Here is a 24,820-nt window from a genome sequence, read left to right as displayed (position 1 = left end):
GAATAACAATTTAATGCTATCCTTTGATACCTGCAAAATATATACATGAAATAACGCGGTATCAATGTTTGTATATAAAATTATATGGTTAACGTAATTATAAAATTGTTTATCAAGAGAATAAAATAATACAAATTTTTATGATAATTTTAATATTCTCAAACTATTAATGTACAATAAGAATTCATCTATTAGTTCCTAGAATTTCTAAATTTTTTGAAGTGATAGTAATAAATTTTAATAAATAAATAGATTTAGTAAGACATTTTGTTATTACCTTTTCATTATAGGCTCTCAAAAACTTCTCTATATACCACATTCATCGTGCAGTTATCTTCCAAGTATCCATGATCTTGCAACAGCACTCGCAAACCATCTTTACTCGTTACCCTTGATAACGCAACATACAATTGACCATCGGTAAAAACTGGCCTTAAAAGGTAAATTCCAACTTTCGATAGAGTTTGTCCCTGTGACTTATTTATTGTCATTGCAAATGACATGATAATTGGGAATTGTCTTCTTTGAAACCTAACCGGCAATGTTTCATTATTTGGAATTAGATTCAGTCTTGGGATAAGAACAATACTTCCAGCTTTGTTACCAGTTAAAGTCTTGCATTCTATCACATGATTTCCCATTCTTCTAACTTGCATCCTCGTTCCATTGCACAAACTATTAGTTTGGTCTATATTCCGCAGCAACATAACAGGAGCGCCAACCTTCAGAACCAACTTGTGTGGTGGTAGACCTGAACAATTTATTCCATTTAGAATCTCCGGCGAGAAAGCATCTAACTCAAATTCCATATTTCCCTCCTCAGCACACACAGAGTCTGAACTTAAGTAGACTCTTTCTTGTCCAGGTAACCCTGCGGTCATCTTGTTGTTGACATCAGTGACACAATCCAAAGTTGGTGCAAGAATTGCTCTATCCTTGAAATAATTTTCAACTGATAAATTGGATAACATATCTGGATACACGAAATCAATGAGGTCATCCAAAGCTGTCTCAGAGTTCTTAACCAAAATGTCAGATGGTATATGAACGATCGATTCATCATCTGTTGTATCACCAGCCAAACCATCACTAATTTTGAGTAGCCATTCTGCAAAATTTCTGAGTTCTTGTATGTTGTTTTCACCTAGTGACAATCTCATGTTTTTTGTAAGCTTCAAAACCTTACAGTTATGCCACAAATATGAAGAATTAATAGAAGATTGAATTATATCTTGCCTTGAGTCTCTGGGAATCACAGGTAAAATTTGTCTAAAATCTCCTCCGAGAACAACAACTTTACCTCAAAATGGCAAATGAGCATTATACGAATCTGAACACCTTAAGATGTCTTTGAGGCATTTGTCCAAAGCTTCGTAACAATACTTACTTATCATTGGAGCTTCATCCCATATGATTAATTTGGCCTTGGATATTAACCTTGCAAGAGAACTTCCCTGTTTAATGCTACACAAAGAATCTTCATTTATGGTAAAAGAAATTTTAAACCTTGAATGTGCAGTTCTTCCATTAGGCAATAAAAGTGCAGCAATCCCACTCGAAGCAACATTTAAAACTATACCTCCTTTAGACCTAATTGAGCATGATATAGTTGACCATAAGAATGGGAAACGAGGCTTTTCCCATGTCTCCCGAACACGAAGCCAATTTTCCATAACCACCTTGACCGTATAAGAAGAAAAGTCCACCCATATTACCGCTAACAGCACCAATTATTTGATCGTATGCAAATTTCTGCTCATTAGTTAGCCTTTCTAAATACCCACCTAGTTCATTCGCAAGAGCATTAATGTCAAAGTTCAACTCTTCCATTATAATTCTGTCTTCTAAGCTGGACACCAAATTTTCTGAAGAATATGGCATTCCACAATATTCTTTCAATGACTTGCCATTTGACTGGAGCAAATCCTCAATTTTTGCAAGTGCAATATCTTTTATTTGGACTTCTGACATGATCAAATCTGTATTTTTTCAATTTAAAATAACACAATTACTTGAAAAATTATTAAATTAGTCTCTGGTAAAAAATGTTTGAAATGCATTGTTGAATGATAAATAACACTCCTTATTTTTGGTTTAAAAAATGCTTCATTAGTAACATGTCCTTTTAAAAAATATTATTGTGATTAACATGAATATCAAAATCATTATAACATAAAAAAAAAGCACACAAACAACCGATGCAAATGCAAGTATTGGAAGTATGTGGATTTAGTTACGGTTTTTTAGATTAAGTAGATATGGTTTACAGCAATGAATCAAATTTTGTATTAAGAGGAGGAAGTAAAGCAAGTACGAAACTAATATATATATAATCCAATTTTTAAGTAATATTTTGTTATATTTCCTAAATATTATCAGAGAGAATGAGAAAAAGTTAAAGTGAACACTAATAAATAATTTGCCATATGTATGATAATTTTACTCCCAAAAAAGACATTTTGTTAAAGAAAATAACTCTTAAAATTTCTTATCCAATATTTTTGTTATAATTATATGATAAATTGAATTCTACCATGGAAAAAAAATTATAATAGACTATAGTTACCTTCCATTTGTAGTAATCTTCTTTGTTCATATAGTACGTCATCGGAGAGAAAGTTCCAAGTCTTTTGCCAAATAAAATCTGGCCTACTCATGTTATTTGCTGTTAATAAAACAACAAAAAATCTCCTTAAAAAGTTGCAGAGTGCCATGTTCCTGCTTCAGAGATTGCATCAATGAATTCTCTGTCATCCTGCAACAGTCCTAGAGCATAGCATACATCTTTGAAGGAGTCATAAACGACACCATCAACTGTTCTTAGATCACTGAAACTCGTGCATCCCTTTTGAATGTTCAAAAGTAGCCTTAGATAGTAATCTTCCTTATTCATTGGTGGTATATGAGATATCCTTCCTATGGCACATAGCCTTGCTTTCTATGAGTCCACATATGATGCTCTCCATTCCAAACAAATTTTGTTGGAAACTCAGAATAAGTCAGATTTTTTACATCATTATGGGCTTCATTTGCTTTGAACCATCCAATCAACATAGATTGCTTGAAAAAAGAAGTCTCAACAACTGACTGAATTGTATCGGTATCTTTGTAGACAATTGGCATATCATCAGGAAGATGGAATGGCAATCTTATTACTGCTGGTTCCTTCATTTGAATAGGATAACCAAACAATCTCCATGCAGCTTCACATGCTGATATATATCTACAATCATAATAATTACGTATTTCATCTACCTAAGATTCATTGTTTTGATAAAATGCATCTGTCACCCTGTCATTACCCTTGTGAAGATACTTGAACAGATATTTGATTGCTGAAGTTTGGCAAGTATACTCAACATTGATGTAACATCCAAATTTTAGAAAAAGACCGGGATTGTACGGAACTATGAAGGAATTGTCAACCTTTATATTTTTCTTTGATACAGTTCGCCCATCATCTCTTCTTTGATATCTTGGAAAGCCTGCTTCGTCAATAATTGTCCTATCTCGGAATGCTTTGGGAAAAAACTTTGAGCATTTACCATTGATCATGCATTGGCTCTTACTATTTAAATGACCGCATGGACCATGAACCATATATTTCTCAACAGCAGCATACAATTTTGGATTTTCCCTCTTATCTGAAATCTCTGTCTTAATAACCTTGTCTATGTCATCAACAGTTCGTGGTTTTGATTCCGGATGCATGAATAAAAGAAGATGGGCATGAGGTAGACCTCTCTTCTGAAATTCTATGGTTAGACAATCTGCAAATTTAAAAATATGATATTACTAATAATTTGGACAAAGTATATAAATATTTATGCGAAATTCTAAAGCATATAAGACTAAGTACATTGCAAATAAGTTAGATAGTGTGATTTAAAAAACAGTTGATTCTAAACTAAATTATATAAACCTAAGCGTGTAGTCCGAATAAGCACGATAAAGTAAATAGGAAAAAAATATGCTAAAATAAAATCATATAAAACTATATAAGTGTACCATACAATGAGCCTGAGGGAATACAAACTATATAAATGCACTGTAATACACTCAAGATAGTACACTATCGAATGATCGTACCATGTATATGCTATATACATAATTGTTTCTTAATAATGATAGTGTGCTATACAATGAGTGTACTATAGATAATATAGATAGAGTAAACAAAAACTCGTAGGAAGATTAGTTATACTTACATCCAATAATCTTTCCAAAAAATGTTCCTTTCTTCAATTCCTTAATTAATTTATCAACTTTCAACTTGAATATTCTACATAAGATGTCTGGTCTATCCTCTGCATGGAGTCCTTGGGGTGTTACCTCTCTTTTTATCTCATTCTATTCTGGATTACATGTCATAGTGATAAAGTAACTTGGATATCCAGCATATTTACATATTGTAAAAGCATCTTTGCAATTGTTGAACATGTACCTTGGACCACAGGTAAAGCTCTTTGGGAGAATAATTCTTTGTCCAGTGTTAACGGCATTAGTTTCACCACGAACCATACACTCATGCAATTGCTTGAACTTGCCTAGCCTCAAGGTTGGTTGTTTCAATCGTAAGTATAAAAGTCGTTCTGACTCAACCATAGTGTAGGCATCTACTGTGAATTGTTGCAGTAATCTTCTTGACCGCAAAAGGATTTGAGACTCGTTAGTCCTTCTCTGAAGTCTGTATGCAAAGAAGTCTCTCATGCTTATTGTTGATCTTTTCTCAGTTCTTCTGACATTTGGTCGAGAAGAAGTAGCTATATGTAATCTGTAACCATCCTCACCGTATGAAAACAATAAAGGATATTGAAGAGCAAGGTACATTGGATGTACTACTTCTATCCTCTGCAAGATTCTTGATTTTGTCTCAATTATTATATCCCTATTAACTCCGCTCTCGTCAATATCTCCAAGTATCAGTGCAGCAACTTCAGATGCCGTTGGCAAATTATATGTCCTTGCATCAGTATTTCTTCTGGTTATTAACCGTAACTTAACATCAGCAGAGCCATCAATTTGGTATCTATCCCGTGCTGAACGAAATGCCTTTGCTAGGACATTATTTTCATCCATCATGACTTTCAAGGACGAAACAATTTCAGTTTCCATCAATTCTGCAATGATGTTTGACCTGTTAATAAATAAACAATATATGAGAACTTCAATTCATTTGTTAAGCTTCGAGAAGATCGCATTAGAATTTAACTCATCATAATATATTACTATAATTAGCGTTTTAGATAAAATTAGGAAATAGAAGAATTACACGCGTGAGTCGAACAATTACCTAAATGATTCCATGCGGTTTGTAATCTCATTCTCAGTATCATAAATGTATAGCTGGGCAAATTTTGGTTTCTCACTTTTCAGTGGTAGTAAACTGCCAATACGGTGATAATTTTGACCTCCAGTGCGAAAGATAGGAGGTGCACCACCTTTGTTTATCGAATGTTCAACTCTTCCTGCCATAGAAGTGAATGCAAACATTCCGTTAAAAGCCCTTATGTTTTTAAGAAAGTATATGCTTTTTTCGTCCGTTCCACTATGTAACTCTTGCAACGTTTGAGGTGGATGCTTCAAGAAAGGCAATTCAACCTTTCCTTTCATACAACATAAAGAAAATATAGGATTGGAGCTGCATCTTGACTTTTCCAAGTATAATTATCCATGCCATGCACGTAATAAGATTGAAATTATAATTTTAAATTATTTTTTAAAAATTAATTTGAATTATAATAATTTGATTAATAAAAAAGTAACATATTATGTATTATTTTTTTTAATTTAGTATTAATTGGATTAACTCTAAAATAGTTATTAATCGGTTTTAATAATCTACTTTTTTCAATAAATTAGACATATATACTGAATGTGATCATAAATAATATAGTAATAGTTAAATTCACCAATAAATATATTAGTTATTATCACACTATAAAACAAATTAAATATAAAGGCTATTAGCATTTATAAATCTATAAAATCGCACTATCTTTGTTCGCGTGCAAGGGTTTACTTATCAGATAAACTTAAAATATGAACAAAAAATATTTATAAATTGGACCTAGCATCACTTGAAAGAAGAATAATGAAAAATAATCAACTTACCTTATCATCCATGAGAAACATTTCTATGTAAGTCGTCTTGTTCTTGTCAAATTTGGATGAGACTTTTCATAATCTTATATATTAATTTGGGTTAAATCTCTCTCTCTCTCTCTCTCTCACTCTCTCTCTATATATATATTATGATAGTTTTTCTTAATATATATACATATACATAAATAATTCTATACATATACATAAATAAAAAATATGTGAATTATATTTTGTTAAACTCTATGTTACCGGTTATTAAAAACATCTAAATCACATATATTAATTATTTTTTTGTTATAATTATTTCATTTTATATATATGATTATTTTTATTCTACAATCGTGGAATAATTTTTTATTTTTTATATCTATATATATTCTTCAATTCTGACTCCATTCATACGCATATTAACAGTTTTTTCCTAATAGTGATGTTTTAATTTTTCGTTTTCCTTTTTTTCATGTATCTTTCTTTTTTTTTTAAATAGTGATGTTTTAATATTTTTTTCTTTTTTTAAATACATTTTTCTTAATAATTACATTACTAATCTGAAATATAAAATGAGAAAGAAAATAAACTTAAAAATCTGGAAAAAAAAGAAATTTTATATTAAAAAATATAAAAATAATATATTCAAAAAGAATAGTCGTAATATATAAATTGAGTCAACAATTTAAATTTCTCTAAAACTAATTTAATCAAATATCAATATTAGAAATAAATTACTTAAATAATATTTAATCTATTCTAATCCTTAGACACGTATAGATTAGAGTCATTCTCGTAATGACAACGAATTAAAACAACGTCGTAAGTTCGAACATTTAGAATTCGTGCAAATTCATACCATTTTTTTGTTCTTTGAAAACTTTTTGTATCCCTGATAGAGTTGAATCGAAATTCTTTTTATGGAAAAAGAGTTACGGAGATGGCTTTGATGTGTTGGAGACCAAAATCCGGAAGTCACTATTTATATTTGAGTGTCACACCCATTAAACTCGAAAGACCAAATAAAATAGTATCTCTAATTTTATTCTCATTTAATTCTAAATCAAAAGCAATAATGACTTATTTAATTCAACATTTATGATAATAAATGAGATGACCATTATATAAGTTATTTAATGTAAAATAACTTAATTTACGATTATAATTAATATATGTATTGCCCATAAATTAGGAAATAATAATTTCGTAAAAAAATAATCATTCAATTTAAATTACAATTAATTGATTGATAAAATTATAATAAGGGATAAGTACGATTTTGGTCCCTCACGTTAAGGGTTAGAATCGAAATCGTCCCTCGTGTATATTTTGATTTAAAATCATCCTTAACGTATTTTTTTGTATTAAAATCTTTTAAATTTTTTTGGACAAAAATGCCCTCCACTACCATCATCACCTTTACCTCCATCACCACCAGCACCTTTACTCCCACCACCACCACCACCACCTTTACCTCCACCACCAAGAAAAACAACATCAATAAAATCAACATCATCATCATCATCAACACCCACTGCCACTCCACCACCACCAACGCCGCCGCCGTCCCCCTCCCCGCTTTCCCCTTCCCCCTCCCCCTCACTGCCTCCCCCTTCCCCCACCCCCACCCCGCGTTCCCTCCCCCTCACGGCCTCCCCCTTCCCCCCACCCCCCACCCCGCATCCCCTCCCCCTCCCCGCCTCCCCCTTCCCCCCACCCAGCGTCCCCACCCGTCCCCTCCCCCTCCCCGTCTCCCCCTTCCCCACACCCTGCGTCCCCACCCGTCCCCTCCCCCTCCCTGTCTTCCCTTCCCCCACCCCACTCCCACCTCCACCTCCACCTCCACCTCCACCTCCACACAGAGAAACAGAAACAGAAAATCAACAAATTCAAGCATAAATTTAACACAAGCAGAAACAGAAAAGCAAAAAATCAACAAATCAGCAACAATAATATTCCACAACAAAAGAAGAAGAAATCTAGAAATTCACAGAATTCATAGAAGAAGAAGAAGAAGCGGCGGGCGGCGGGCGGCGGGCGGCAGTGCGGCGGTGGGTCGGCGGTAAGAAGAAGAAGAAGAAGAAATGGGCGGCGGGAAGAAGAAGTGGCGGGCGGTGGTGTGGCGGCGGGAAGAAGAAGAAGAAGAAGAAGAAGAAGAAGAAGAAGAAGAAGAAGAAGAAGAAGAAGAAGAAGAAGAAGAAGAAGAAGAAGAAACGGGCGGCGGTGCGGTGGCGGCAAGAAGAAGAAGCGGCGGGCGGCGGTGCAGCAGCGGTGCGTCCCCCTTCTCTCCCCCCTCCACCCTCCCCCACCCCCTTTCTCGGCCCCCTTCCCCCCTTTCTTTCTTTCTCTCCCCAATCCCCACCCACCCCGCTTCTCTGATCCCTTTCTTTCCCCTCTTCTCTGCTCCCTGTCACAACCCCTTTCCTTTCTTCTTTCTTCCGGCGACGGCGACGGCAGTTCCAAGCTTTGCCGGCGCCGTCCCCTCCCCCCTTCCCCTTCCCCCTCTCCCTCCCCTCCCCCCTTCGCATTTCCTTTCGGCCCCCACCCCAAAAACGCGTTTCCTCTCCCCCCTCCCCAAAAACGTGTTCTTTTCTTTTTTTTAATAAATTTTTTAATTTTTTTATTATTAAAGTAGGGGTATTTTAGGAATAAAATTAAATTTTTTTTAAAAAGGACGATTTTAATACAAAAAAACACGTTAAGGATGATTTTAAATCAAAATATACACGAGGAACGATTTCGATTCTGACCCTTAACGTGAGGGACCAAAATCGTACTTATCCCTTATAATAAATTGTATGATATTTAAAAAATTAACCAAATCAATTAGTTGATATAATTAATTTATTATAATAAAATGAATTTAATGAGTTAAAAGAAATAAATCGAAAAACACCATCAGAAACATGTTATGACAGTTTTATCATTAAGTGCAGAAATTTAATTTTTTCATAATAGAATAGATATTTACAAATTATTATATTAAACACAGACTAAAAAAATACACTAAACAAAATAAAAGCATCAATGGTAAAATATAACCTAAAAAATCACTTAAATTCAAAAAAAACCTGTGATGAATTATAATAAATCTATATATGAGAAGTAAAAGTAAAATAAACAATTAAAAATAAAGTAAAAAGAGCAATTAAAAAAAGTAAAAGAAGATAGAAAAGATAATGTGTGGAGTAGATAAAAAATGTATTGCAATAGAAGATTAATATAATTAATTAATACAAATGATGAAAGAGAAAAATTAAAATACGATCTTATTAAAAAAATTTCAAAAAAATATTTTAAAAAAGAACCTATTAATCAACTTTTATAAAAATATTACAAAAAATTTAAATTATCTTTAAATAAAATAATAATACCCTTAAGAATTATTAATCAAAATAAATAAAAAAATTAATATAAAACAAAATCATAGAAAAATGTTAGCAAAATTAAGATAAAAAAATAAAAATAAAAAATTACAAATATTTTACCTGAAGTACAAAATAGAGAGAGAAAAGGGATATATAAAATAATAAGATAATAATTTAAATTAATTGAGTTTATTTATTTCATTGCTTTATATATTATTTATTAAATAATTTAATATTTATCTCGATCATATTAAATAATAAATTAGTTATAATTAATTTGGTTTAATGAATCAAACAAAATTTAAAATAATTTGATATTTACTCTAATTAAATTAAATATTTGAAGTTATGATTAATGTAATTTAATGAATCAAATAAAATATGAAAGGATGAAATATTTATCCTAATCAAATAAAATTACATAATTTATTAGTTATAATTAATACAATTGAATGAATCAAATACATTAAATTGAAAAATAATTAAGTTAATTTATGTCTTAAAGACACATTTTAAAAATATTTATTTTGTAATAATTTTTATAAAAGATTTTTTATAATATTTTTAACCTATGGTTTATAAACCATTAAAAAAGTACATTTATAATAATCCATTAAAAAGTACGTAATTAGTTAATACAAATAATTAATATAATTTATTTAGTTCAATAAATTAAAAGAAATAAATATGAAAGGAAGAGATAAAGAGAAAGTAATATTATAAAAATGTATATCCATCAAAAAGCAATAAAAAAAGTCCTTTTTAGTTATTTATTTATTAATTATTAATTTATTATAATTAATTTCATAACATTTATTACACGTTATTCATCTTATAAATTAATACAATCAATTTATTGATATCAATTATTGATAATTAATTATAATTGATATAACTTATTTCACTATACTTTCTAAATAAATAATTAAAAATGCACGTTTCAATTTTTTGTTAAAGTAAAGTAAAATAAAATAAAATATATAAATTGAGTAGATATAAATCTGAAAATTATAAATTTTATTAACAACTCAAATAAATTAGTACCATAAAATTAAATTTAATATCTATTTTAAAAAATAATTACTGATCTTTTATTCTTTTAATTATTAATAATTTAAATAAAATAATACCCTATAACTTATTTTGTTATTTATTTTAAGTAATTACTAACATAGTTGTTAGTAATACCCAAGTATATATTATCAACATAATTTTATCACGGATATTTCAATCTTATCGTCATTGCAATTTTGTACCGTCTTACTTTTTTTAATTGTTATTATTAGAATTGTTAAATAATATTAAAAAAATTCTTTAAAAATAGAAATAGCGATGGCACCTTGAATAATTAATTCAATAGAATTAAATTTTAACGAATAAGATAATTCAATCAATTATACAAATAATAGCATATTTATAAATATTAATATTAAAAATAGTCTCACTAATGTAAATGATCAATATAATAATTATATAAAAAAATAATTAATTACATAATTGTATAATTTTCAAGATCCTATATAGTTAAATCTAACGGACAAATAAAAAAATATTTATATGATAATATCCTAATATTTTAGCATACTATAAATCATATTATAAATTTATATTTTATATTATAATTTTAAGTCAACTCCTTAAACACATTATAACATAAACTATCTAAAAAGATACACCAAATTAACGAATATCACATGGGTCACAACATACACTTTAAATTGTCACGATATTTCAAATAAAAAGAGCATCAATATAGAAAAATCAATGAATATATATAACTAAAATAAAGAGCAACAAAGAGACACACAAAAAAATAAAATAAAATAAAGAGAATCAATAAAAACATTAACATATAAACCACATACACAAACAATGTATATATTAATTGTGAATCACAAAAAAAGACAATATACATACATACATACATACATACATACATACATACATACATACATACATACATACATACATATATATATACATATATATATATATATATATATATATATATATATATATATATGAATTGAAGTACACATGACAAAATAGAATATTACAAAACAAAATTATAGTAAGATATTTAAAAACAACATAAAAAGTCACTAATTTTTTATTAATCAGAAGCTAAAATAAAAAAAAAGTGTGCGCCTAATAATAAGTAATTAAAATAAACAAAAATTTTAAAAAATATAAAAAAATAAAATGTATAAATAAAGATAAAAGAATAAAAATTGTACCTAAGCACGAGGGAGAGGGGAGGGAAGGAGGGAGGGAGAAAGAGAAAAGAAATTTTGATCTTGTATAAATAGAGGGTATTGAGAAAAATAAATTAATTAAATTAATTCATATATTTCGTTATCATATTTATTATTTATTAAATAATTTGATATTTACTCTAATCAAATCAAATAATTAATATAATTAACAAAATTAATTAATTGATATAATTAATTATAATAAATGGTAAAATTTGAATGTCTAATCAAATTAATTAATTGATATAATTAATTAATTATCATTGATTTGCTTTAACGAATTAAATGAAATAAATCAGGAAACACCTTAAGAGCATGTCGCATGAGTTCTGTTATTAAGTGTAAAAATCTGATTTTTATATAATAGAATAGATAGATAATAAAGATATTTTCTTAAATTAGTATAATTGTGCATTATTCATTAAATATTAATTGTAATATTATAATATAATTATAATAATAAATATATTTTTTTTAAATAAATTTATTTAAAAAAATATAAATTGGTTATTAATAACCGATGCCATTATCATATAATTATCATATTATTATTATTATTATTATTTAATAATGAATAAAAATTAATTATATCAATATTTTTAAAATTAATATAATTAAAATGACTAAAAATATTTAAAATCAATGTGCGTTATTAATATCATAAGATTTGATCATTTTGTGATTAGAATAAAATATTTTTATCATGATTACCACGACCGGTGCCATTATCATATTATTATTATTATTATTATTATTATTATTATTATTATTATTAAAATTATTAAAAATAATTTAGAATAGAGAAGAGTGTATTCATTTTGGAGGGAAAACGAAATCACGAAGGATTGACACCTCACATTCATTAGTTGGGGAAAAACCCAGTTTTAGAAAACGAATTATGTCAAATTATATATGAAGCAGTTTTATATTGCTACCATTATAGAGACTTACTATAATTATATCAAATTTAATTATAACTGTAAATAAATAAAATAGGAAACAATTAAAACTAATTTTTTTCTTTTTATAGTCAAAATTTATTGTAAATATAAAAAAAATAAGCACTAATGATTAAAAAATTGAGTAAAAAATAAAACTCCATAAGCTAAATTTAATTTGTTAACTAATTAATTCTATGTCTATATAATATTATTATTATATATTGATTAAAATTGTGAATACATACTAATAAAATTATTACATACGAATGAGAATTAGAACTATATCAATTATATCAATTATATAAATTCAAAATAATAATAATAATAATAATAATAATAATAATAATAATAATAATAATAATAATTATTATTATTATTATTATTATTATTATTATTATTATTATTATTATTATTATTATTATTATTATTATTATTGGGTAATAATGATAATTCACGTGATAATAAATTTTATTATTCAAAATTTGATTTGATTGATTTCTATTTTATTTACTTACATAAATGATTAAAATATATAACATAAATATCGTAATTATTATAATTTTATGATATAATTATAATTAACATGTTTTATCATAATTAAATATTAATTTGATGTAATTATAATAAAAATATTTTTTAAAATAATATAATCATATATTATTTATGAGTTAATTATTTGGCAATAAACTTTAATATGATTTTTACATCTTCGCTATGAAAAATAACTACTTAGATATACTAAATAATATGTAACATATTACTACCTGTATAAGCTAAGGCACAAAGAAAGGATTTAATTAAGGTGATTGAAACTTTCACCAAACATAATATGACCTCAATATAATAAAAAAGGACACTCAATTTTGCATTAATTAGCTAGTCGTGGAAATAACATAATCATACATTATTGATGTTTCATTATTTTTTCTAGATAAAATCTGTCGTTATTGACAAATAAATTGTGTTTAGGTCAACGATTTACTGTATGCTTAGGTAGAAAATTTTTGTCAAATATAATGAAAATACAAATAAAGAAATAAAGGATAAAAATAAACTTAATTATATCCGACACTACTTCATTTTATTAAATTATTTAAAAATAGCACATACACAAAAAATACTCATAATATATAAATTGAGGCAATAATTTAAAATTTTATAATTATAATTTAATCAAATACTAATATTAATTAAAACCAAATTACTTAAACAATATTGAATCTATTTTATGGATGTGATGCATTGTAAACAATTGTGACAAAAGACAATCGAATTGGAACATTAGACGATAAGAATAAGTTAGAGTAATAACAATTAATAAATTATCATACTGAATTTGAACAATACATCAATATAGGCAAAAACACAACGAAGAGGATGACAAAATTAATATGAATTTGGGACATTTATTCTGCAGCGCACAATAAAAATCTAAGAACACTTGCTGCAATAAGAGCAATTTAAAAAAAAAATCTGAATTTGAACCAAATTGACCAATTTAGAATGGTGAATCTAATGAGAATTTATGCAACCGAACAATTATTTTTCAGTACACAGTCGGTAATAAAATGCTGTAAAATCAACTTGAAAAAATATTGATTTATGAACGTTTAACAATGATCAAGTAAAACTTGGAGACTAAAACAAACAAAATAAAATCAAACAAATCCCTTAAATTTCTACAGTCCATTGAACTGGAATTCACCAATTTTTTTAAACAAATTGTTCATGAAAGCTCAAAGATTAGCAGCAAAATTAGTCTATAAACTTAGATACACAATATAATAAAAATGAGTATATGAAAATATTATAAAAAATTGAAAATTGTACCTTAAAAGGATCAACTTCAATAAAAAATAAAGAATACATTCTTATTCTATGAAGTAGTAAAAAAAATACTAATTATAAAATTATGAGTTGACTCTCAAATTTAGATTCATGTACCATAGAAAAACATTATATATAGACTGTAGTAAAACAAAAATAAATATGTAAATTACTTATTATTAAGGTAATTTTTTATTATGTACAGTAATTATGCATCATATATTAATTTTGTTAAAATTATATAATTTTATCATATCATGAATAGAATCATTATTTTCTATGATAAGAGAAATCTCGGATAATGAATAACAATATTATATCTAATATACACAGATTGAAATAAAAAGAAGGTAAGGATAGATTATCATGCACGATTTTAATAACTTAAAATGCTTGAAATAAATATCATAAGAAAATAGAATTATAACGGGTTAAAGTAATAAAAAAATTATAATTTTAAAATATGAACAAAAATTATAACGGGTTATATTATTATTATTATTATTATTATTATTATTATTATTATTATTATTATTGAATAATGAATAAGAATTAGAATTATATCAATATTTTTAAAATTAATATAATTAAAATATCTAAAAATATTTAAAATTAATGTTTGTTATTAATATCATTATCATATATTATCATTATTATTATTATTATTATTAAAAGTATTTTTAATTGATAATTGATAAGTAATTTAATAGTGTATTAAATATTGATTTGATATAATTATAATGAAGATATGTTCTTAAACTAGTATAATTATATATTATTCATTAAACATTAATTATAATATAATTACAATAAAGATATTTTTTATAAAATAATTTAGAATAGAAAAAAATTCACTCATTTTGGAGGGAAAACAGAGGCGTGAGACTTTAGTAGCCGGGAGAAAATCCAGTTTTAGTATATTAAGTAGATAGATAATATATTAAATCTCACTATGGATAATTGTTTCTTTTCTAATTAATGTATGTTATTATATTTAAATTATATCACACAATTATTCTTTCTTTTTATTTAAATATTAACAAATCTAATTATTTAATACATATTTTTTTCTAAAAATAACGTCTATATTAAAATTATTGATTAACAAAAATATAAGAAAAAATTATGATAATTACTAAAATGTCTATTTTATTCATGATTTAATCATTAAAAGTATATATAAAAGACTTATCTTATATATTTGTGTAAAAATAATTTAATATCATTCATGGAAATATGCATTTAATCATTAAATCATGTGTTAATATAAAAAAATATGAATTAGGATGATTAGAAAGAATTATTGACAATTAATAATATTTTAATTATTAAATGTTAATTTATATATAATTGAATAGATATTTTTTTTAAATAATTAAAAAGAGAAGTATGCATATTGACACTAAAATATGTCATGTCATAACATGTTGGTGGTCGCTCTGATAAAGTTACCAATTTCAACTTTTTCTAAAGATGTTTTTCATTTTGTGGTTGTTATTGATTTAAAAGCGTGTCACTAAAAGTGTTGCTTAAAGAGAAAGTGTTACCCTTAATCGTTAACTTGGCTCTGATACCAAATTTGTATAGATTCAATTGGTGGTGCTTTATTTAAAGGATTTTGATAAAAATAATTTGCAAATTCATAATCTAAAGTATTGACCATTTCTACTATTTCTCTTGTATTTGTTATATGATCATTTATTACTAGTCCTTGATGTATATTTATAATTCTGATTTCATTTTTATAATTTTTCAATCTTGTTTTAGTTTATAATATTCTTTTTTGCATGGATTATTGTATATAAAATCTTTTATCTGTTTGTCTTTTTCTTTAATATAATTTCTCAAATCCTCAAAAACTTCTTTTATTTCTACACTTTTTGTTGTTTCTAAATATCTTTTTAATTTTTCGACTTCATTCTCCATTTTTTCTTTCAACAGCTTTAATTCTTTTAAGTCATAATATGGTTTTCCAGGCATTTATAAATTTTTTAAGTTTAATTCTAACTTATTTATATTTATTCTTATTTCTATCATTTTTATTAAAAGGTCATCAATTTAGATCTGAAGATTATTTAATTCTCTTTTATACTCCTTTATTTTACTTTTTAATTTTTCCGCCCTTTTTCTTTTTATTTTATTTTTTGGTTTTTCAATCTTTTTATCATAGTTGTCAAAACCGAACCGGCAATCGAACCGGTCAGGTTACTAATTTACTGGTTTATTGGTTCAACCGATAAGTTACTGGTTCAACCGGTAAAACCCCTCTCACATAAATAAAAAATATAAAATAGTCAAAAACTTAAAATTAAAATTTGAAATACATATTTTTACTAACATTTTAAGAACAGTTAAGTCAAATTCTATAAATAACTAATACAAATATAAACATATAACTAATTCGTACTACTATATAGTATCTTAATTAGATACAATAAGAATAACAATCTATGAATTATATCCAAAGAATAATTTCAAGGTCTAAATATTTTTATATAATTAAATAATTATATAATTTTTTTTCAGAATAAGTAATTTTTATTTTATTTTTTTATTCATTATCATTTTTTATTTTAAAATTAATTAATTTGTACTTCAATTAAAAAATGAGTTAAGTATTTCCATGTTTATATATATATATATATATATATATATGTATGTATTAGTTAGAAAGAATTGATATATATATTTTAAAAAGCATTTAAAACGCTAAAGAAATGGGTTAGTCCAGTGGTTGTTAACTTGGTCTTCATTCCAGAAGAGCCAAGTTCGACTCCCATTGCTTGCAATGCATTTTTTCTAATTTCCGGTCAAACCGGTCGGTCCGATTCGGTTTTTACAACTATGCTTTTTATGCTTCATTATTTATTTTAGAATTTTCGCGAACTCTATCATCGATTCATCACTACTTTCTAGAGATTCTATTAATTTTTCTAACTCTTCACCTTCTCTTTTCAACTTGTCATAGATTATCTTTAGAGCTTCAAATGCTCTTTGATTTATTTCAGAGAACTTTAAATAATTCAAACGATTTTCTCTTTCAAAGAGCTCTTGTTTCTTATCTTGATAAGTTACATATATTTCTTCTTTATTTATTGTCATAATTTAGTGTTTAGGGTTTCATTTAATTTTTCGACTTTTTTTGTTAATTCTTTTATTTCAGAATTTTCTTCTTTAATCTTCAACTTAGATAAACTTAAAGGGCTATTAATTTTAGATTCTCTTATTTGAAAATTTGATGAAACTAATTTTTCTGATGGTTCTTTTAATAATAGAACCGGGCTTTCAATATCTTTATATTTTGGTATTTCTATTTTTACAATTTTCTGAAATAATTCATCGACATAAATTCTTTCTCTGTTTTTAAATATTATACTATGATGGCTATTTGTTAAAGCATAATTTATTGCATATGTAATTGAAAATGGTTCATCATCTTGTTCCATTAGATTCTTTCTGTGAAATTTATAAGCCAAACTTATAGATCTTCCAAGATTTTCAGTTAATAAAGGTATAGCATATCCAAGATGGGCATTGAATTTAACATTTACGTTTGCCAAGTTTCCATGAACAATTCCGATTATTTGATCTATTGGGTCATCAGTAATTCTTTTGTCACAGATTGCTAAGCTTATTGGCGAATTAATTCCTTTCATATATGTAGATTTGATTAAGACTTGTATAGTACTAATATGAATCCATCCAATTTTAGATCTTTTTTGTTGATCCTTAATTTTCTCAATCTGTTTACTCAATTCTTCATCATTTATCAAAGCTATTTCAAGTTCTCCATTGGCGGATTTTATCTTTATAGGGGCTTCAAGTTGAATTTTTCCATAGTATATTATATTTTTTCTATTAAAAACTTCTTTTAAAAGATTTTGTTTATTAAAATTTTCATTTGATTTGAGATTTAATTCTGTTTTTAGAATAGCCTGTTTTTCATTATCTAATAAAGCAGTTAATCTATAATAATCAGATTCCTCTGTTAATTCTAAACTTTCTAAATAATCCATAATTTAAAGACTAGGATGAAGATGTACCTTTCTGGAGAAAAACTTCCTTTATTTAGTATATTTTACATAAGGTGTTTTTATCTCCAGAGGGGAGATTGTAGATACTAACTCCAGAGGGGAGTTTAGAATTATTTTTTCCTAAGGAAATTCTTCTTCAGACTATAGAATCACCTCGGCAGCTTCCTCCTTGCTCTCCTAGCATATGAGTACTCTTAGCCTTCTGCTTTCTATTGTCTGATGCCTTCTACAATTGCCTAAGCAACCTATTTATAATAGTTGGGTTTGATGGACAATTCCCATCCTTACCCTTCTTATGACGTCATTGCTTACGTCATTGTTTGTTATCTTGCACCAGCTACATTGTTGGTGCTTTATGACCTAAGTGCTTACGTCACTATGCAATAATGTTGAGAGATGCTTCAGATGCACTGTCCTCCTCTTTTATCATGTGACCTTCAGATGCATTGTCTTCTTCCTTTATCATGTGGGTTGATTCCGTTTTATTGCTTTCTTCAGATATCTCTGAGGCACATAGCTGGCACTTGTGGTCTTCTCTGTCTTTTATCAAATAGCAGAGATTCCTCTTTATCCCTTCAGGGAGCTTTTCTAAAAGTCCAGATAAGTTGTAGAATGCTGATTCAAATTCCACCAAGAATCTCATCTCTCTTTCTTCAATTTCATTTCTTTTACTGGACACAAGCAGAGTATTTCTACTTTTATAATTAATCCTTGTGTGAGATTCCTTCGTTATTTTTTGAGTTCTTTCAAAGACCCTTGCTAATGTACTGGCTAGCCTTCCTTCATGGCTGTAAATTGTTAAATCTTGAATCTGATCAATTGGTTGAAAATTTCCTGAGAAGACGGACATGAATATTACTTGGTGTGCTGGAACCAAGCATTCTTCTTCTTTATTAAAAATAGGTTGACTGTTTGTAAATTTTAGAGATATATCCCTTGGATTTACATTGTCAATCATATTTTTAAATCTCTTTACTGCATACGAATCCTGCAGGAAACTCACTAATAATTTTTATATCATTAAAAATTAAAATTGTATCAATTAATCTATACTGGAAAAACTGATAGGTGTCAGATGGGGAAGCATCTGGAAATATAACCAGCTTTGTTAGCTGTTCTTTGGCAATAGGATAATATCCCAAAATTGTCATTTTTTCGTCAGTCCAATTTAGGACTATGTTAAGGGTTTCTCTGAGATTTGATCTACAGACCCTTTTCTTTTCCTTGATTTCAGCCCTTGTAGGAATGTTTCTAATTATCCCTGTTCTCTGGGTTTGAATTGGAGCTTTATCTGCTCTTTTTAGGGTTTGCTCTGGATGGAGAGCTTCATATTCCCTGAAGGATTCCTTTGCCTCTTCCAGTGTTAAAAACCCTCCTTTATGAATTATCCTTGATTGATGTGTGAATGGTGCCGCTTTTTCCCAGGCATCATATACCCCTTTCATAGGGCCATTATAAATTACATAATATTTTTTATCTTGGGTGGATTTTTTAATAATTTCAGCAATTGTTTTATTTTCTGAAATTTTTTCTTCACCTGATTTGTCCACCATGCTTAACTGGCTGAATTCTGATGGTTTTGCTTGTTGTGTTGATTTCATTGCTTCAATGGCCTTCTTTAGGGATTGGATCTGTGTCCTTATTTGCTGACAATGCTTGCATTTTTTGAGTTCTTGCTCATATTTTTGAATTTCTTGATCTAATGCGTTGTAGACGAACTCCATTCTCTTGTTAATGTATCTGCAATAATATTTTTGTCACCCTTGATATATTCAATTTTTATTGGATATTGTAACAAAAATAATTGCCATCTTACCAATCGTCCATGATTATAATCAACTTTTAAATTATATCGTATGAAACCTGTTAAGTAACTTGAATCTGTCCTCAATGTAAATTCTCTGGGTAGTAAATCAATTTTCCATTTCTTAAGAGATTTAATTGCTGCTAGAGTTTCCTTTTCATGAGTGGTATATGTCTGTTCTGTTGGAGTAAAAGTCCCTGAAATATACCTGCAAAGTAATTCCTTTGGGGAATATTTAGAATCTAGTGATTCTTTTTCTTGTTCCAAACTTTTTATAGCTTTCTTAGCTTTTAGACATCCTGACCAGGTTATGTCTGAAGCATCTGTTTCTACTATTAAGTAGTCGTTTTCTTCTAGAATATAAAGTTCTGGAAGTTTTTCACATAATTCTTTAACTCTTTGAATTTGCATACTATCTTTTTCATCCCATTTCCATTCTTTTTTAGTACTTATTTTTGGAAATAAGCTTTTAGTGTATTCTGTTATATTCCTTAAAAATCCTTGATCAAAAATATAATTTATACACCCTAAAAATCTTTGTAATTGTTTTCTATCTTCTATTTTATTAGGAAATAAATTTACCTTTTCTAGAACATTTGGTTGAAGTTTTAGCTTTCCTTGAGTGGATAGAATTAATCCAAGAAACTCTATTTCTTGTTTTGCTATTCTTGCTTTCTTTTTGCTAAGAACTAATCCTTTATCTTTACATCTTTCTAAAACTATTAATAATTTTTAAAGATGATCTTCTTTATCCTGTTTTGTAAAAATTAGTATATCATCAATGTACACTAAAACAAATTCATTTAATTCTTTTAGATTTTCTTCCATAAATCTTTGATAAATACCTGGGGCTTGTTTTAATCCGAATGGTAATACATTCCATTCATAGAGCAACACACTTGTTGATTCTTTTGTTGGGCAAGTAAAAGCAGTTAATTTCTTTGTTTCTTCGTCTAAACGAAGTTGCCAATATCCTGATTTTGCATCAAGAGATGAAAACCAAGTTGCTCCTTTGATTTTTTCTAAAATAGAATCTTTTCTTGGAAGTTTATGAGCATCACCAATAGTTGCTTCATTCATCTTCTTATAGTTAATAACCATTCTTCGTTTTCCCCTTTTAATTTCATTATTGTTTTCGACATTAAAGGCTGGAGCCGCATGAGAACTTTTACTTAATCTTATAATTCCTTTTTCCAAAAGATCTCTACATTCTAATGAGAACTCTTCTCTATCTCTTGCGGAATAAGAAATTTTATTTGGAACATTTATCTCTTTTGTAGGATCTTTTAATTTAATGCTTACTAATTCGTTATTTGTATTTTTAATATCTAGAGGATTTTCAGCACAAACTTCATCCAAAAGTTCTTCTATCTTTATTTCAAGATTATTTTTTGGAATATTTATCTGAAAGTATAAATTTAAATAACATGTCTCTAATATAGAAAATATTTTAAATTTTAAGATCTTATCTATAGTAGTAGTTGGTATTTTTATACCTTTTGATTTTTGATTTATTGAAGAATCGTGTGGAGCTTTTAAAACTATATATGTTAATTCTTGAATGAATGGATGATATAGCTTTAAAAAGTTATTTCCTATAATAAAATCCATTCCGGAATCTAACATATATATAGATGGAACAATGAACCTATAATTTTGAATAAAAATTTTAGCCATCTCTGCTTTTTGGTCAATTTTATGTATTGATTTGTCAGCTATTCTAACTCTTAATGATTTCTTTAATTTTTTCCAATCAAGTTTTATATTTGTACTAGCAAAACATTGTGTTGCTCCAGTATCTATGAAAGTATTTATAATTTTTTTTGTTATTTTTATAGTAATAAATGTGGTATTATTACTCAGTCTCTGAGTCTGTTTCTGAGACATATTCAAAAATATAGTCTAGGTTATCATTAGATTCTTCTAATGGTTCCATGAAACAAGACTTAGCAATTTCTATTTGTTTGGTAAGATCCTTTTTATCTTTTTTTTTTTGACATTCATTTGCATAGTATCCTTCTTCTTGGCAATACCAACACTTACAATTTTCTTTTTTATTTGGGCAATAGTCACTTTTTTGTCTTTTGTTTTTATTGTTATTTGTTTTTCTAAAATACCTCTTTTTTCTCCAGTTTGGATAGTATTTTCTTTTTCTAAATTGATATTTTCTTTTTCTTTGAAAATTTTTATTAAGACCATATTTTTGGGGTATCTCTTCATTATCCTGACAGCAAATTCTAATTATATTTGCAAATCTTTTTTGAGTTGCTTCTTGCATACAACGTTCTTTTATTTCCTCTCTTATTGCAGAGGTTGCTCCACCAAAATTATTTTCAATTGTCCCCCTATTTATTTCTCTTATAAATCTTCCCATTATAAATTCATTAGCAGGATATGGAAGTTTCGTTATATACATACTAAGATAATGATTTTTATCTTCTTCTTTTAATTTGTAATAATGTATTCTATATTCACATATATAAGACTCCACATTACATAAATCATATATCTGAATATTAGCTAAATGGTTTTTTGCTTCTTGATATTCTTTATTATAGACTTCTTGTCTATGATCTATAATATTTTTTTCAAAAAATTCTTTATATAGAATCATCATTATATGTAATATCTTATCATAAGCTGTTGTTTTTGTTGCTAATTCTTCTATTATTTGGTTTTCTATTGATGTCATATAATCTCTTATAGTTCCTTTAGTATGAAACCCTATGTAATTCCAAATATCTCTTCCAGATAATTCACTAAGTTTTGGATTAGTAAAGGCTTCTAATAAAAAGGAATTCAACCAATTTTTGAAAATTTCTTTTTCATTCTTTTTACAGTCTAAATCGAGCATTCTTTCTCCTTCCATTTCCTGGGTTTTAGGAACGTATTTTGATGGTATTTTTGTATATTTTGAATCTTTATTTATAAACCCTTTTTTAAAAGCATAATTATCAAAACCTGTTTCCCATTTAAATTGAGATTGACTATCCTTAGATGTTCCAGCTTCGTTTTTTACTTGTATTGGAATTGCTGGTTCTTCGTCACTTGAATAATCTAGGATGTGTTCTTTATTTTCTATATTTTCAGAATTTACTAATTCTTCTTCTATTTGAAATCCCTGTTCTATAATATTATTTTCCTGAGCCATTTTTAATTGTTTAAAAAGCATTGTAACTTCTTCTAATTTTTCTTCAATATTCATAATTTCAATGGTGGTTTTACTTTTAATTCTGCTATGTTGATTATATTTTGAAAATTTTCTTCTTTGGGATTTTCTTTCTGAAAGTATTTATTTAATATCTGTTTGATTTCGTTTATATTAGGTTCCTCTTTTTCCTTATTTCTTTGAAATTTTATGGATACTAAAATTTCTTCAAGCATATCTACTATAGAATTTAATTGTGGGTTAAAAGTATGATAAAGATGTGGGGAATCATTTCCATGGTAGCATTTTTTAGAAATTCCGTGTGAAATATAAGTTTTTTCAGGTTTTTGAAGTCTTTCAATAAAACTTATAGTAAAATAAAGATTTTAAGAAAAATTATTTTGTATTGATTTTAGGAATTCGGTGTCATTACAATTAACATTAGTTAAAATCATTAGTTTTTGATCTATTAATTTTGATAGTTTAATAATTTCTTCTCTTAAATCTTCTAATTTACTTTTTTCCATTAGGTGACACTTTTTCTTATAAAAAACTACGGTTTTAAGTGTTTTGTAGTGAAAAGTATGGTTTTAGAATGTATGGTTTAGATTTTGCCACGTAGGCGTCTTTAGAAAAAGTTGTTTTTGTGATGTTTATGTGAGTGGTGGCTTAACATGTTTAGTGTCAGAATACTATCCCTCGTAAAATAATATAATAATTGATAGAGTAACATCTATCTAAGCTCATCTCTCTCTTAAGAAAAAAAGTGATGAACATGAATCCATTCAAGAAACTCCATATACTTTATTCTTTACTAGTCTTCAATCTCATACTGATGAATACTTGCATGGCCCAGAATAATGCTAATAACTCTACAAGCTACTACTGTATGTGATGATGATGATGATATCAGAACTCATCATGAAGCATCTTCTTTCTTGAATTCATCATCTCTATTAAGCAGAATCACCTTATGCAGCTCTCAGAAGCTATACTTGAGAACTTCTCTTGGCCTATTGCAAGTTTCTTCAGTTGATTATGATGCTAAATTACTCACTATCAAGATCGTGATGTGAAAATGCCTTATCCATGTTTAATTATTGAGGATCTTCATAAAGTTGAAAAGGGTTTTCATCCTGAGGATTTGAATTGATCTCACTATAGCTAGATCCACAAAACAACTTCTTCAGGGTATGATTACAAGTTAGGGACAAGGATGTCATTTGACATTATTCCAGGACATATAAGGAATCCTTGTAAAAAGTGTGAAAGGCCTAATGGCAAATGTGGTCGTGCCTTGAAGTGCTTCTGCCATCCTAAAGAATGCAGTGAGTGACTTCATATATTCTG

General features: G+C 27.3%; 1 protein-coding gene across 1 annotated transcript; it reads right to left on the bottom strand.

The window, feature by feature from the left end:
• Positions 1-2,692: 2,692 nt before the first annotated feature.
• Positions 2,693-8,621, bottom strand: LOC112769457 (uncharacterized). Its single transcript, XM_025813975.1, has 7 exons — positions 8,309-8,621; positions 7,517-7,567; positions 5,294-5,468; positions 4,365-5,137; positions 3,317-3,770; positions 3,013-3,223; positions 2,693-2,938 (listed from the first exon to the last, which is right to left on the bottom strand). The coding sequence occupies exons 1-7, from the start codon at positions 8,619-8,621 to the stop codon at positions 2,693-2,695; spliced, it is 2,223 nt and encodes a 740-aa protein (XP_025669760.1).
• Positions 8,622-24,820: the final 16,199 nt, after the last annotated feature.

This window comes from Arachis hypogaea, chromosome 18 (assembly GCF_003086295.3).
Source record: "Arachis hypogaea cultivar Tifrunner chromosome 18, arahy.Tifrunner.gnm2.J5K5, whole genome shotgun sequence".
NCBI classification, from domain to species: Eukaryota; Viridiplantae; Streptophyta; class Magnoliopsida; order Fabales; family Fabaceae; genus Arachis; species Arachis hypogaea.
The sequence above is the reverse complement of the archived record's forward strand: the minus strand, read 5'-3'. Positions and strand labels throughout refer to the sequence as shown.